Source organism: Prionailurus viverrinus, chromosome D1 (assembly GCF_022837055.1).
Source record: "Prionailurus viverrinus isolate Anna chromosome D1, UM_Priviv_1.0, whole genome shotgun sequence".
Lineage (NCBI taxonomy): Eukaryota > Metazoa > Chordata > Mammalia > Carnivora > Felidae > Prionailurus > Prionailurus viverrinus.
The window spans coordinates 1837581-1854751 of NC_062570.1; the positions used below are offsets into that span (position 1 = coordinate 1837581).

Genomic DNA, 17171 nt, shown 5'->3' on the forward strand with positions numbered 1-17171 from the left:
CAGAGCCCGGCATGGGGACTCAAACTCACAAACCACGAGATCACAACCTGAGCCGAAATCAAGAGTTGGACACTCGACCGACTGAACCACCCAGGCACCCCATTGCATGCTTTTTTTTTTAAGTGGTGTGTTACATTTTGCTTCTCTTTTTGTGGAAGAAATACAAATTATTGTACCAAGAAAGAAATTCATCAGGTTGAAAACTATTTTTTCTCTATATAGGAAACAATGATCTCTATTTATATTTATATATATTAACTTACAGAGAAAAAAAACAAAAAGAAGCCTCAAACCTATAAATACAGTGTTTTCAATATTTCTGAATTTTTTTGTATTAGAGTTATACGAAAGAAACTTCACTTTTTTCCAGATACTGAGAACTGTAGGGAAAATGATTATTCCTTTCAGTTTCATATGTTCAGCCTTAGTGCTTCATATTCAACCGATTGTCAAATATTTATTGAGTAGTTAGCATGTGGTAGCGATGTTTTGATTCCATTTGTTAGTCACTTGTACAGGGGTCAGATGTTGCCCTACGCACTTTACATACTTACTATTTTTAGGACTCAGAGGTGGGTGTTCTTTCATTGTGCAGATTAGGAAGGTTTGTCTGCGTGGAACAGTCTAAATGACAAAGCTAGCCTTAGATTGTTGTTTTTTCTAACTCTGTAAAGTACCTGTTCTTAATCACTACGTCATAGTATCAATATTTTTCCATTTTTAGAGTTATTATCAAGAATGAATTCATGCTGGTTAATAATCGTTTACTTGAACCCTAAGATTTAACTGACTCTGGGTTGTGAGTGACAGTCTTTTCTGGGATACTTCCAAAGAAAAGAGTAGTTGAAAAATGAGTATGGTCTTTCAATTTTAAATTCTAATCTGACAAAATGGAGACATTTGCCATTTTAATACAACTTCTACAGAAACGTGCAAGTTGGCTTAATTCAGCCCACATTTATGGTAAAACTGTGTCCACAGAATGAATTGTTGAGATGAGTGAGTATGTAGTACGTGTTCCCAGGGCTAGAGTGAGGCTGCACCATGGAACCGGACGAGATGGTGGAGATGTTCTGTAACCTGTGTTATCCAGTCTGGTAGCCACCAGCACTGCAGTGTGTGTAATTCTACCGAGGAATTGAATTTGAAGTTTTGTTTGCTTTTAGTAATTTAAATTTGAAAAGCCCCATGTGGCTAGTGGCCACCATACTGGAAACCTTAGTTCTGTCTAGTCCTATGTGCAGGAGAAAAAGGTATGTAGAGCACTTAGAGAGGTGATAAAATGCACTGTTGGCCACATGGAGCTTAGACACACCCATGTATGAATTGTAGAACTTCTACTGATGATTGGTGAAATGTGAAATAATCTGTTGGCGTCTAAGTCTTCATTTTTGTAAGATGAGAAACATAATATTCATTTTGAACTGTGGTTCTGAGGATTACATGAGACATGACATGCTTTTTTTGTTGCTGTTTATTGTTTTGTCTTTTAAAATACTTATTTTGAGAGAGAGAGTGCATGGGTGCTAGCGGGGGAGCAGCAGAGAGACAGGGAGAGAGAGAATCCCAAGCAGGGTCCGTGATCTCAATGCAGAGCCCTACATGGGGCTCGATCTCATAAACCATGAGATCCTGACCGGAGCCAAAATCAAGAGTTGGATGCTTAGCAGTGTGAGCCACCCAGGTGCCCCTTGTTTTGTTTTGTTTTGTTTTGTTTATATTTGTCACAATCTGGGGCATTTTTTAAGTACTTACATATTTGTTGAAGGACTGACTGGGTAATAATCTGGAATAGTACTGTTCTATTTGATAAAATAATAAATTCGTACAAGTATTTCTTAAGGAAAATAATTTAAAAGGACAGTTATAAACTTGGACAAACAGGCACGTAGGTAGAGAATTGGATTTTTGAAATGAGTTTTAAAATTTTATTTATATTTTTGTTAAATAGAGATTTCAAGGAGTTAGAGTGAGGGGTGGGGTAGGGATAAGAGGGGCTGGAATGTATTCCAGGCACATGGGGCACCCTAAAGAAGCAGATAGAGGACAGGGTGTTTCCGGAGAATAGAATTTCTAGAGATTGACATGTGGTGTTGCTGGACTGGCCTCAAATGATGTACAACTGAAGAGACAGATCGGGTCAGTCTTCCGACAGGGCCCTGAATGTCACATGGAGAAATTGGCCTGCAAGCAGCAGGACGTCACGGCCCTGTAAGAGCCGGGCTTCAGTTCTCCCGGTTCGTGTTAATGATACTTCAAACACAAATATTGGCAGTATTATCGTTAATTAAATTCTTATATAAAAGCTCACTTTAGTATCTAAGGATAATGTAGTCAAATCTCTCTTAAACCCCTTGGCCTTTAATTAAATTTTAATGTTTTCCTAGATTTCAGAGCAGGACTTCAGAAGCCGCCAAGCTGGAAGCTGAAGTGAGCAGAGCGCAGGAAACAATTAAAGCCGCAGAAGTGCTAATTAATCAGCTTGACCGAGAGCACAAAAGATGGAACGCACAGGTTTGTCTGAGAGAGACAGAGGTCAGAAAGAGGCTTCCTTTAAAACACAGAAGAATCTGTAATGTATTTGTTAGAAAAAGAAAAAAAGGGGCGAAATATCCCTCAACTTTCCACTAGGTTAGGATAAATGACCTAGATTTTAATGGCCATTGTGTGAGTTGATTTTTAAGCAGAATGTTTTTATGTGAGTGGGTTTTGGACATTGTGGCCTGTTCCTCTTCCAGTTGCATATGTTACGGAGGGAAAGGCAGGGGTGACGACTTGAGGGGAAATGTCGTGGTTCTCTCCAGAGATTACCCTGAACTTCACCTTCCAGGACAGCAAGCTCAGGATTTGACAGTGCTGGCCACTGATTTCTTCTACAAATAATCTGTTATTTTGACTTTGTTACCGTGTTGTCTCATTTTTTTTGGTTGATAGGTTCGTTTTTCTTAAACCAGTTAGATCCCTCCCTACGGGATTCCCTCCTGTGCTCACCCTGGAGTGTTTGAGTGCCTCAGCATTCCCTTCCTCAGCCCCTGTCCCTGCACCTGTTCTGGGCTTGTCTCGTCTAGTCTCAGTAATGTCCTCCATGCCATGGTGGTGACCAAAGCTGTATTTCCAGACTGCTGAGTTGTTAGGGGTTTGTTTTTTGTTTTTTTGTTTGGTTCAGCCTTCATTTTCATTTTATTTTTAGTTATTTTCTTACTGAATTACAGTTGACTTACAATATTATATTAGTTTCAGGTGTTCAACGTAGCGATTCAACATTTATGTACATTACAAAATGTCTAGTTACCATCTGTCACCACACAATTATTACAGTCTTACGGACTACGTTCCCTATGTTGTATATCACATCCCCATGACTTATTTTCTAGCTGCGAGTTTGTACCTCTTAATCTCCTTCATGTCTGGCAACCACCAGTTCTGTGTATTCACGAGTCTGTTTCTGTTTTTTTCTTTGTATGTTTGTTTGTTTGTTTGTTTTTTAGATTCCACATGTAAGTGAAATCCCATGGAATTTGTTTTCTTTGAGTTATTTCACTTAGCATAATACTCTTAGGCCCCACCCATGTTGTCACAAATGGGCAGAGTTCATTCTTTTTTTAAGATTTTTTTCCATTCTTTTTTTTTTTTTTTTTTTTTTTAATTTTTTTTTTCAACGTTTATTTATTTTTGGGACAGAGAGAGACAGAGCATGAACAGGGGAGGGGCAGAGAGAGAGGGAGACACAGAATCGGAAACAGGCTCCAGGCTCTGAGCCATCAGCCCAGAGCCCGACGTGGGGCTCGAACTCACGGACCACGAGATCGTGACCTGGCTGAAGCCGGACGCTTAACCGACTGCGCCACCCAGGCGCCCCTCCATTCTTTTTTTATGGCTGCATAATACTCTCTTGTGTGTGCATGTGTGTGTATCTTCTTTATTCATTCTCTTTTTTTATAGTAAGTTTTTAATTTTAATTTCAGTGTGGTTAACATACAATGTTATATTAGTTTCAGGAATGCAGTACAGTAATTCAGCAGTTCTGTACATCATCATTCAGTGCTTGTCATGAGGAGTGTACTCCCAGTCCCCTTCACCTATTTCCCCCATGGCCCTGTCTACCTCCTTTCTCATATGCTTTGTTTTGTTTTTTTTTTTTTTCTTTTTTCTTTTTTCTTTTTTTTTAAATTTTTTTTAACGTTTTATTTATTTTTGGGACAGAGAGAGACAGAGCATGAACGGGGGAGGGGCAGAGAGAGAGGGAGACACAGAATCGGAAACAGGCTCCAGGCTCTGAGCTGTCAGCAGAGAGCCTGATGCAGGGCTTGAACCCACAGACCGCAAGATCATGACCTGAGCTGAAGTCGGCTGCTTAACCGACTGAGCCACCCAGGCGCCCCTCATATGCTTTGTTTTAAATGAGTTCCCTCAGTTAAAGTTACTGGTTTTTTTCAACAAGAACATGTTTTACTTGGAGTACACTTCAGAATATATGGTTCTAAAAGATGCATATAAAACATTCCATCCATGAAAAATAGAATACACATTTTCTTTGAGTATATACAGAGGAATCCCCCTGGTTGAATCACATAAAAAGAGACATAAGAAATACTACAAACTTAAGAAGACTGAAATCCTACCAAGTATATTTTCCAACCACAATTGGACAAAACTGAAGATCAATAACAAAACAAAGCTGGAAAGTCTACAGCGTAAATATTAAATATTTACGATGTAAGTATTAAATGATAACACTGTTGCACAGGCAGTGGGCCAAATAAATCAAGCGGCGAATCAAAATATGTGTCAAAGCAAAAAAACCAATATTCCAAAACCTATGAGATGCCACAAAAGCAGATGTTAAAGTGAAATTTACACTATAACTGCTTGTATTAAGAAAAAGTTCAAGTAAACAACCTTATACCACAAGGAACTAGAAAAAGAAGAAAATTAACTGAAATTTACTGGAGGAAGGAAGTAACACAGAAAAATCAGAAATAAATATAATAGTGACCTGAATAGACAATAACATACAACATTGAAAGCAATGACCAATTTTTCCAAAAAATAAAAACTAAAAACAGAATGAAACTTTATTTAGGAATCAGAAATCTCCCAGCATAGAAATGTCCAAGACCACATGGTTTCATTGGTGAATTGTACCAAACATTTGAAAAAAAATTAATGACAATCTTTATCAAAATATTACAAATAATGGAATAGAGGGAATACATTCAGTCATTTCATGAGGCCAGTGCAAGATAAAAACAATACAATATCAAAGTCGAATTTGTATGACGTAAGTATTGCCAGTCTGACTTTCTTTTGACATCCATTTGTGTGATAAATATTTCTCCACATCCTTACTTTCCATCTGCAAGTGTCTTTAGGTCTAAAGTGAGTCTCTTGTAGGCAACATATAGATAGGTCTTTTTTTTTTTTTTTTTTAATCCATTCTGACACCCTGTGTCTTTGATTGGAGTGTTTAGTCCATTTACATCCAGAGTAATTATTGATAGATACATGTTTATTACCATTTTGTTACTTGTCTTGTCATTGTCTCTGGAGATTTTCTGTGTTCCTTTGTTGTCTCTGTCACTTTTGGTTTTTCCTTCCCACTCAGAGTCCCCTCTAGTATTTCTTAGAGGGCTGGTATAGGTCATGACCTCCTTTAGTTTTTGTTTGTCTGGGAAACTCTTTATCTCTCCTTCTATTCTGAAAGATAGCTTTACTGTATAGAGCATTCTTGGCTGTGGATTTTCCCCATTATGCACTTCGAATATATCATGCCACTCCCTTCTGTCTTCCCCAGTTTCTGTTGAGAAATCTCCAGCTAGGCTTATGGGTCTTCCCTTTTAACTTAAGGGCTTCTTCTGTCTTGCTGCTTTTAAGATTTTTTTTTTCTTTACCACTATAGTTTGCAAATTTAATTAGAATATGTTTTGGTGTTGGCCTGCTTTTATTGATTTTTATGGGAGTTTTTACTGCCTCCTGGATCTGGGTGTCTGTTTTCTTCTCCAGATTAGGGACATTTTCTGCTATTATTTCTCGAAATAAATTTTCTGTCCCCTTCTCTCTCTCTTCTGGGACTCCTATAATATGAGTGCCATTATATTTGATGGAGTCACTGAGTTCCCTAAGTCTATTTTACTATTCGGTAATTCTTCTTTCTTTTGTTCAGCTTCATTATTTTACATTATTTCATCTTATAGGTCATTAATTCATTCCTCTGCTTCTTCCAGCCTGTGTTCATTGCATGAAGTCTATTTCCAGCCTCATTTATTGCATTCTGCGTCTCTACTTCTTTTTTAATTTTCTTACCTCCGTGGTAAGTGTCTCCCTAATTTCTTCTATTCTTCTCTCAAGTCCAGTGACTATCCTTAGGATTGTTGCTTTAAATTCTTCATCTGGCATGTTACTTCTGTCTGTTTCTGTCAGATAGCTGGCTATGGCCTTATCTTGTTCTTTCATGTGGGATAAATTCCTCCATATTGGTATTATGTCTAAGTCTTTGCCTTATTCTGTGTGTCAGAAAAGTATATATCCTGCTCTTGAAGGCAATGGCCTTATGAAGAAAGGTCATGTAGTCCCCAGGGCCTGGCACTTAAGAAATTGTCTTCAGAATGTGCTGCGTGTGCTCTGCTGTTGTGTTTTGGCTGCTCTGTCCTTCAGGCCAGTCATCTGCAGATGCTCTCCTAGCCTGCTGTGGTCAGTGTTTGGTCCGTGGCCTGAATGTGGAGAGTTTTAACTATGCTTGCTCTGTTCTGCTTATAAAATGAGACCTGCGACCACCTCCACCAGAACTGAAGCCCTGTAGAACACTCTGGTTTGGAGACATGGTGTGGGTGGGGGTTTCTGTTTGTCTCTGAGGAAGGGGCCCCCCACACTGAGATTGAGGGAAACTGGTGTGGGCGCTGTGCTGTTTACCGCAGGTGGCCCTCTGTCGATGCTGAGAAGCAGGGGAGGGAAGGCCACCAGCTAGCTTCTTTGTCCCCTGGGAGGGAGAGGTGTCTCCCAGAATGCTGCCTCACAGGGAAGTCCTGTGTGCCCCAGGCATTTTTCAGATCCTGTTTCCATGCTGTCCGCCTCCAGGTTGTTTGCCTGCCTTCTCCCCAGGTAACTCTTACGGGCTTCATCCCAGCCAGGCCCTCTGACCTTTGAAACTACAGGCTTTAAACCCTGATGGTGGCAAGAACTCATGAAAATCTGCCCCTCTTGTTTTCCAAGCCACTGGCTTTGTGGAATCGTTCTCCTTGTGCATTCCCCTGTGTGTGCCTCTCTCTCTCTCTCTGTTTGATTACTATAGGTTAATGTTATACAATGAAATCTAGGATGGTGAGATCTCCATGGCTCCTTCCTGTCCACAGCACCTGCAGTCCGTTTCTCCCCCAAACCACGTCTCCACACTTTATACTTTCTTCATTGTGGCTTCTTCTCTGCTTTTGGTTGTTGGGTTGTTCTGTTAGTCTTCAGGTCGATTTTTGAGTATTTAAGATGATTTGATAGTTATCTAGTTGTGTTTGAGGCACAAGATGAGCCTGGGTTCCTCCTACTCCACTGCCATCTTTGATCACTTCTTTATCCATTCATCTTCTTTTTTTTTTTTTTAAAGTTTATTTATTTTTGAGAGAGGGAGAGACAGAGCACGAGCAGGGGAGGGCCAGAGAGAGAGGGAGAGACAATCTGAAGCAGGCCTCAAACTCTGAGCTGTCAGCACAGAGCCCATTGTGGGGCTTGAACCCATGAACTCTGAGATCATGACCTGAGCCGTGGTCGGATGCTCAACCGACTGAGCCACCCAGGTGCCCATATCCATTCATCTTCTTTATCCATCTATTGATAGACACTTAGGTTGCTTCCATATCTTGGCTACTGTATATAATGCTGCAATGAACCTAGGGATTCATTTATCTTTTAAAGTAGTGTTTTTGTTTTCTTTGGGTAAATACCAGAAGTGGGATTATTGGACCATATGGTATTTCTCTTTTTAATTTTATGAGGAATTTCCATACTGTTCTCCACAGTGGCTGCACCATATATATTCCCACCAAGAATGCACGAGGATTCCTTTCTCTTTACATTGCCAACAGTTGTTATTACTTGCCTTTTGTTACTAACCATTCTAACAGGTGTGAGGTTAGATCTCATGTGCTTTTGATTTGCATTTCCCTGATGAGTGATGTTGAGCATCTTTTCATGTGTTTGTTGGCCATTTGGATGTCTTTTTTTGGGGAAATGTCTTTTTAGGTCTTCTGCCCATTTTTAAATTGGATTATTAGGATTTTTTTAGTATTGAGTTGTATTAATTCTTTAGGTATTTTGGATGCTAACACCTTATTGGCTGTGTCATTTGCAGATATCTTTTCCCATTCAGCCTTTGTCTATTGTTGATGGTTTCTTTGCTGTGTAAAAGCAGTTTAGTTTCATGTAGTGCCATTAGTTTATTTTTGCTTTTGTTTCCCTCACCCGAGGAAACATATCTAGCAAAATGTTGCTATGGTTGACATCCAAGAGATTACTGCCTGTTTGCTTCTAGGAGTTTTATGGTTTCATGTCTCCTGTTTAGGTCTTTAATGCACTTTATTTTGGGGTATGATGTTAGAAAGTGGTCCAGTTTTATTCTTTTGCATTTAGCTCTTCAGCTTCCCCAGCATCGTTTACTCATTGTATATTCTTGCCTCCTTTGTCATAAATTAATTTGTGATATATGTGATATACGTGTGGGTTTATTTCTGATCTCTGTGTTCTCTTCCATTGATTTGTGTGCATATTATTTTGCCAGTATCATACTGTTTGATTACTATAGGTTAATGTTATACAATGAAATCTAGGATGGTGAGATCTCCAGCTTTGTTTTTCTCAAGATTGCTTTGGTGATTGAAGGTTTTTTGTGGGTCCTTAGCAATTTTAGGATTATTTGTTCTAGTTCTGTGAAAGATGCTATTAGTATTTTGATAGGGATTGCACTGAATCTGTAGATTGCTTTGGGTAGTATAGACATTTCAACGATAATAATTTTTCCAGTTAGTGGGTATGGTATATCTTCTCATTGGTGTCATCTTCAATTTCTTTCATCAGTGTCTTACAGTGTAGGGCTTTTACTTCCTTGGTTAAATTTATTTCTAGGTATTTTTTTTTTTAGTATAATTGTAAATGGGATTGTTTTCCTGATTTCTCTTTTTGCTACCTCATTATTAGTATACAGAAATACAACAGGTTTCTGTACATTAATTTTGTATCCTGCAACATTATTGAATTCGTTTATCAGATTTAATAATTTTTTGGTGGAGTCTTTAGGGTTTTCTATGTATAGTATGTCATCTGCAAATAGTGCAAATTTTACTTCTTCCTTACCATTTTGGATGGCTTTTATGTATTTTTTTCTTGTCTGATTGCTGTGGCTAGAACTTCTAATACTATATTGAATCTAAGTGTTGAGAGTGGGCATCCTTGTCTTCTTCCTGGTCGTAGAGGAAAAGCTTTCAGTTTTTCACCCTTGTGTATGATGTTGGCTCTGTGTTTTCATTAACGGCTTTATTTATCTTGAGGTATGTTCTCTCTAAACCCACTTTGTTAACGTTTTTATCATGAATGGGTGTTGTATTTTGTCAAATGATTTTTCTGTGTCTATTGCAATCATCCTGTAGCTTTTACCCTTCTTGTTAATATGTGTCACATTGATTTTCAAATATTGAAGCACTCTTGCATTACTGGAGTAAATCCCATTTGAACATGGTAAGGGATTTTTTTAAGTTGTACTGTCGAATTTGTTTTGCTATTATTTTGAGAATTTTTGCGTCTTTGTTCACCAGAGATAGTGGCCTGTAGTTTTATTTATTTTTTTATTTATTGTTTGTTACGTTTTTGTCTGGTTTTGGTGTCAGGGTAATGCTGGCCTCCTAGAATGAATTTGGATGCTTTCCTTCCTCTCTATTTTTTTGAAATACTTTGAGATGAGCAGTCTATTTTTGTTTGTTTTTTTATAATTTCTTATTTGAGTATAGTTGACCTACAATGTTAAGTTGGTTTCAGGTATACAGCATAGTGATTCAACAGCTCTACACATTACGCTGTGCTCAGCACATATGCAGCTACATTTGTCACCATGCAGTGCAATCACAATATCATTGACTATGATTCCCTGTGTTGTGCCATTTATTCTCATGAATTATTCCTTCCCTAACTGGAATCCTGTATCTCCTGCCCCCCATTCACCCATTCTGTCCATCCCCTAAATCATCAGTTTGTTCTCTGTGTTTATGGGACTGAATCTGCTTTTCGTCTATTCATTTGTTTTTTAGATGCCACATATAAGTGAAATCATACAGTATTTCTGTTTCCCCTACTGACTTATTTCACTTAGCATAATATGAGAAAAATAGGTATTAACTCTTAGATGTTCGGTAGAATTTACCTGTGAAGCCATGAAGTCCTGGACTTTTGTTTGTTGAGAATTTTTTTTTTTTAACGTCAGTTTATTTTTGAGAGAGAGCAAGAGCATGAGCAGGGGAGATGCAGAGAGAGGGACAGAGGATCCAAAGCAGGCTCCAGCCTCTGCGATGACCAGAGAGAGCCTGATGTGGAGCTTGAACTCACACAGAGACACGAGATCATGACCTGAGCCAAAGTCTGTTGCTTAACCCACTGAGCCACCCAGGTGCCCTTGGTAGCAGTTTTTTGATTAATGATCGTGTTTAACTAAGAGTAATCTCTCTGTTAGATTTCCTTGTTTGCTTGTCATGTCCACTTGCAAATATCCTTCAAATTTGTCTTCTGTCTTTAGTGCCAGTTTGTTTGTTTATTTATTTACCTAAATTCTCCTCTAACTTGTCCCCCTCCTTTCTGACCCTTAAATTGGTTGGTTCCTCATTTGTCAGCTGAATAATCTTTGTAAACCCAGTCTCATTCTATCCCTGTCTGCCCTGTTTGAACACTTGCAGTGGTTCATTACCGCCCCGGGTTATAGCAGAAGCTCCGTTGTGTGCATGGCCAGCCCGCTCTGCCTCTCTCTTTCCACCTTTTCTGCATTGCTACTCTGCCTGCTCACATCTATGCTGCAGTCACACTGTGCTTTTAACTAAGGCATCTCCATGCATTTTTAAAATTTTGTTTTGTACCTTTGCTCTTACTCTGTGTACTTAGTTGTAGTTTCCAAAGTGATGCTAATTCACAGTTTTTAACTGTAATTGGGATAAAATTTCTGCTTCATAGGAACCATTATGAACTTTCAATGACAAAATATGTTCATCTCTACAAATAATGTTGGTATTTCATACATTTTAAAAATTTCAGCAGGGTCTGAGATCTTGTGGCTATTTTTACATTTTCACAATTGCATGCACAACAGGGGTTATTACTTTAAACCGGCAACTGATTTTTTTTTCTACAGTCAAAACTCTAATTTATGAAGCTGTCATGCTTTTCACGTTTTAGAACATATCCATCCCCCCATCCCCGCCCCTGCTCTCTCTCTTCTTGTGCAGGTTGCAGAGATAACAGAGGAATTAGCTACTCTTCCTAAGAGGGCTCAGCTGGCTGCCGCCTTCATTACCTATCTTTCTGCTGCTCCTGAGGGTCTGAGAAAAACCTGCTTGGAAGAATGGACCAAGTCAGCTTGTCTTGAAAGTTTGTACTTAGTCATTCATATTTTGAAATTTCAATATATTAAAACTGTATTTTTTGATAAATGAGGAAAATGTTCTATAAGCTAAAAGAAACCAAATCTACTTCAGATTTGCTCAATTCTACAATTGTTCTCTGAATTGTTTTGTTACAATGATCTTACATTCCTGAAATGACTCTCTGAAACTGAGAGCTTGGGGTATTTTTGGTAATGTATGAATGCATTTAAATATTTTAATACTTTGATTTTCACAATAATTGCATATCATAAAATGGGATGTAGGAATTCCAACATTCCTTGTGACTTTTGTGGTTTTCACAAATTATTATAGTTGTGAAACGTTTATTAAATATACAAGAAATATAATTTAACTGACTTTCATTCCTTTGTACTTTTTGTTTTAAACTCCTCCACTGCCACCCTTAGCTTTTGGTGCTAAAGTGGGAGGAATGGATTAAGGATAATTCTGTGACTTTTGTTTTAGTGTATTTTAAATAGTTTTGTTCCCTTTCCTTTGTCAAGTCCATGATCACTGTAGTGAGATACTAATATCTTTTCAGAATTTGATCTAAGGAGATTTCTTTGTACTGAAAGTGAGCAGTTAATTTGGAAAAGTGAAGGCCTACCATCAGATGACCTTTCCATAGAAAACGCTCTTGTTATCTTACAGGTAAGTAATCAATTTTAATTTCTCATTAGAATTCTTCCTTCAGAAGCTCGCCCCAGGAAGTGCCTTGTTCAAGTTCTTAGGCTTTCAGTTTTTTTTTTCGTAACCTTAAAGTGAAGGTATTTTGGTAATGAAAATCCTCTTAGGATTCAGTTGGTGAATCTATAATTTTCGGTATAATTTAATTTTTATCTTAATAGAGTGTATAAAGTGGTATTATCTTGATGACAAAAAGTTCTAAATTGAACTCCCTAATTGTAATAGAAATAATTTAGGGGTACCCAGTTCACCTGGTTATATAGTTTCCGCATCTACAGTATTTTTTTTACGTTTTTATTTTGTTTTGCAAAACAAAGTTATACAAAGTGAAGATAAGATAAGTTTTGGGTTATAAGAGATGGTGATATGCATTTTTTGAAAATCATTCTTTCAGATAATGTATATATTTTTTTTCTTCAATATATGAAATTTATTGTCAAATTGGTTTTCATACAACACCCAGTGCTCATCCCAAAAGGTGCCCTCCTCAATACCCATCACCCACCCTCCCCTCCCTCCCACCCCCCATCAACCCTCAGTTTGTTCTCAGTTTTTAACAGTCTCCTATGCTTTGGCTCTCTCCCCCTCTAACCTCTTTTTTTTTTTTTTCCTTCCCCTCCCCCATGGGTTTCTGTTAAGTGTCTCAGGATCCACATAAGAGTGAAAACATATGGTATCTGTCTTTCTCTGTATGGCTTATTTCACTTAGCATCACACTCTCCAGTTCCATCCACATTGCTACAAAGGGCCATATTTCATTCTTTCTCATTGACATGTAGTACTCCATTGTGTATATAAACCACAATTTCTTTATCCATTCATCAGTGGATGGACATATTTAGGCTCTTTCCATAATTTGGCTATTGTCGAGAGTGCTGCTATAAACATTGGGGTACAAGTGCCCCTATGCATCAGTACTCCTGTATCCCTTGGGTAAATTCCTAGCAGTACTACTGCTGGGTCATAGGGTAGGTCTATTTTTAATTTTTTGAGGAACCTCCACACTGTTTTCCAGAGTGGCTGCCCCAGTTTGCATTCCCACCAACAGTGCAAGAGGGTTCCCGTTTCTCCACATCCTCTCCAGCATCTATGGTCTCCTGGTTTGCTCATTTTGGCCACTCTGACTGGCGTGAGGTGATATCTGAGTGTGGTTTTGATTTGTATTTCCCTGATGAGGAGTGATGTTGAGCATCTTTTCATGTGCCTGTTGGCCATCTGGATGTCTTCTTTAGGGAAGTGTCTATTCATGTTTTCTGCCCATTTCTTCACAGGGTTATTCGTTTTTCGGGTGTGGAGTTTGGTGACCTCTTTATTTTTTTTTTAAATTTTTTTTTTTTTTTTCAATGTTTATTTATTTTTGGGACAGAGAGAGACAGAGCATGAATGGGGGAGGGGCAGAGAGAGAGGGAGACACAGAATTGGAAACAGGCTCCAGGCTCTGAGCCATCAGCCCAGAGCCCGACGCGGGGCTCGAACTCACGGACCGCGAGATCGTGACCTGGCTGAAGTCGGACGCTTAACCGACTGCGCCACCCAGGCGCCCCTGGTGACCTCTTTATAGATTTTGGATACTAGCCCTTTGTCTGATATGTCATTTGCAAATATCTTTTCCCATTCTGTTGGTTGCCTTTTAGTTTTGTTGGTTGTTTCCTTTGCTGTGCAGAAGCTTTTTATCTTCATAAGGTCCCAGTCGTTCATCTTTGCTTTTAATTCCCTTGCCTTTGGGGATGTGTCAAGGAAGAGATTGCTACGGCTGAGGTCAGAGAGGTCTTTTCCTGCTTTCTCCTCTAAGGTTTTGATGGTTTCCTGTCTCACATTCAGGTCCTTTATCCATTTTGAGTTTATTTTTGTGAACGGTGTGAGAAAGTGGTCTAGTTTCAATCTTCTGCATGTTGCTGTCCAGTTCTCCCAGCACCATTTGTTAAAGAGACTATCTTTTTTCCATTGGATGTTCTTTCCTGCTTTGTCAAAGATTAGTTGGCCATACGTTTGTGGGTCTAGTTCTGGGGTTTTTCTATTCCATTGGTCTATGTGTCTGTTTTTGTGCCAATACCATGCTGTCTTGATGATGACAGCTTTGTAGTAGAGGCTAAAGTTGGGGATTGTGATGCCTCTTGCTCTGGTCTTCTTCTTCAAAATTACTTTGGCTATTCGGGGCCTTTTGTGGTTCCATATGAATTTTAGGATTGCTTGTTCTAGTTTTGAGAAGAATGCTGGTGCAGTTTTGATTGGGATTGCATTGAATGTGTAGATAGCTTTGGGTAGTATTCACATTTTGACACTATTCTTCCAATCCATGAGAAGGGAATGTCTTTCCATTTCTTTATATCTTCCTCAATTTCCTTCACAAGCTTTCTATAGTTTTCAGCATACAGATTTTTTACGTCTTTGGTTAGATTTATCCGTAGGTATTTTATGCTTTTTGGTGCAGTTGTGAATGGGATCAGTTTCTTTATTTGTCTTTCTGTTGCTTCATTGTTAGTGTATAAGAATGCAACTGATTTCTGTACATTGATTTTGTATCCTGCAACTTTGCTGAATTCATGTATCAGTTCTAGCAGACTTTTGGTGGAGTCTGTCGGATTTCCCATGTATAACATCATGTCATCTGCAAAAAGTGAAAGCTTGACTTCATCTTTGCAAATTTTGATGCTTTGATTTCCTTTTGTTGTCTGATTGCTGATGCTAGCCCTTCCAATACTATGTTAAACAACAGCGGTGAGAGTGGACATCCCTGTCGTGTTCCTGATCTCAAGGAAAAAGCTCTCAGTTTTTCCCCATTGAGGATGATGTTAGCTGTGGGCTTTTCATAAATGGCGTTTATGATGTTTAAGTATGTTCCTTCTATCCTGACTTTCTGAAGGGTTTTTGTTAAGAAAGGGTGCTGAATTTTGTCAAATGCCTTTTCTGAATCGATTGACAGGATCATATGGTTCTTATCTTTTCTTTTATTAATGTGATGTATCACGTTGATTGATTTGTGAATGTTGAACCAGCCCTGCATCCCAGGAATGAATCTCACTTGATCATGGTGAATAATTCTTTTTATATGCTGTTGAATTCGATTTGCTAGTATCTTATTGAGAATTTTTGCATCCATATTCATCAGGGATATTGGCCTGTAGTTCTCTTTTTTTTACTGGGTCTCTGTCTGGTTTAGGAATCAAAGTAACACTGGATTCATAGAATGAGTCTGGAAGTTTTCCTTCCCTTTCTATTTCTTGGAATAGCTTGAGAAGGATAGGTATTATCTCTGCTTTAAACGTCTGGTAGAACTCCCCTGGGAAGCCATCTGGTCCTGGACTCTTATTTGTTGGGAGATTTTTGATAACTGATTCCATTTCTTTGCTGAATATGGGTCTGTTCAAGCTTTCTATTTCCTCCTGATTGAGTTTTGGAAGCGTGTGGGTGTTTAGGAATTTGTCCATTTCTTCCAGGTTGTCCAATTTGTTGGCATATAATTTTTCATAGTATTCCCTGATAATTGCTTGTATCTCTGAGGGATTGGTTGTAATAATTCCATCTTCATTCATGATTTTATCTATTTGGGTCATTTCCCTTTTCTTTTTGAGAAGCCTGGCTAGAGTTTTATCAATTTTGTTTATTTTTTCAAAAAACCAACTCTTGGTTTCATTGATCTGCTCTCCAGTTTTTTTAGATTCTATATTGTTTATTTCTGCTCTGATCTTTATTATTTCTCTTCTTCTGCTGGGTTTAGGCTGTCTTTGCTGCTCTGCTTCTATTTCCTTTAGGTGTGCTGTTAGATTGTGTATTGGGGATTTTTGTTGTTTCTTGAGATAGGCCTGGATTGCAATGTATTTTCCTCTCAGGACTGCCTTCGCTGCATCCCAAAGCTTTTGGATTGTTGTATTTTCATTTTCGTTTGTTTCCATATATTTTTTAATTTCTTCTCTAATTGCCTGGTTGACCCACTCATTCGTTAGTAGGGTGTTCTTTAACCTCCATGCTTTTGGAGGTCTTCCAGACTTTTTCCTGTGGTTGATTTCAAGCTTCATAGCATTGTGGTCTGAAAGTATGTGTGGTATGATTTCAATTCTTGTATACTTATGAAGGGCTGTTTTGTGACCCAGTATGTGATCTATCTTGGAGAATGTTCCATGTGCACTCGAGAAGAAAGTATATTCTGTTGCTTTGGGATGCAGAGTTCTAAATATATCTGTCAAGTCCATCTGGTCCAATGTGTCGCTCAGGGCCCTTGTTTCTTTATTGACCGTGCGTCTAGATGATCTATTCATTTCTGTAAGTGGAGTGTTAAAGTCCCCTGCAATTACCACATTCTTATCAATAAGGTTGCTTATGTTTATGAGTAATTGTTTTATATATTTTGGGGGCTGCCGTATTCGGCGCATAGACATTTATAATTGTTAGCTCTTCCTGATGGATAGACCCTGTAATTATTATATAATGCCCTTCTTCATCTCTTGTTACAGCCTTTAATTTAAAGTCTGGTTTGTCTGATATAAGTATGGCTACTCCAGCTTTCTTTTGGCTTCCAGTAGCATGATAAATAGTTCTCCATCCCCTCACTCTCAATCTGAAGGTGTCCTCAGGTCTAAAATGAGTCTCTTGTAGACAGCAAATAGATGGGTCTTGTTTTTTTTTATCCATTCTGATACCCTATGTCTTTTGCTTGGCGCATTTAGTCCATTTATATTCAGTGTTATTGTAGAAAGATATGGGTTTAGAGTCATTGTGATGTCTGTATGTTTTATGCTTGTAGCGATGTCTCTGGTACTTTGTCTCACAGGATCCCCCTTAGGATCTCTTGTAGGGCTGGTTTAGTGGTGATGAATTCCTTCAGTTTTTGTTTGTTTGGGAAGACCTTTATCTCTCCTTCTA

General features: G+C 38.5%; 1 protein-coding gene across 11 annotated transcripts in view; it reads left to right on the forward strand.

Annotated features, from left to right (window-relative positions):
• DYNC2H1 (dynein cytoplasmic 2 heavy chain 1) overlaps positions 1 to 17171 on the forward strand; it is a 355486-nt gene that overhangs the window by 122025 nt on the left and 216290 nt on the right. For all 11 annotated transcript variants that reach the window (XM_047878743.1, XM_047878737.1, XM_047878734.1 and 8 more), the window contains 3 exons: positions 2388 to 2514; positions 11466 to 11607; positions 12166 to 12275. In XM_047878743.1, coding sequence (XP_047734699.1) covers positions 2388 to 2514; positions 11466 to 11607; positions 12166 to 12275 — 379 coding nt within the window. The remainder of the gene's footprint in view (positions 1 to 2387; positions 2515 to 11465; positions 11608 to 12165; positions 12276 to 17171) is intronic.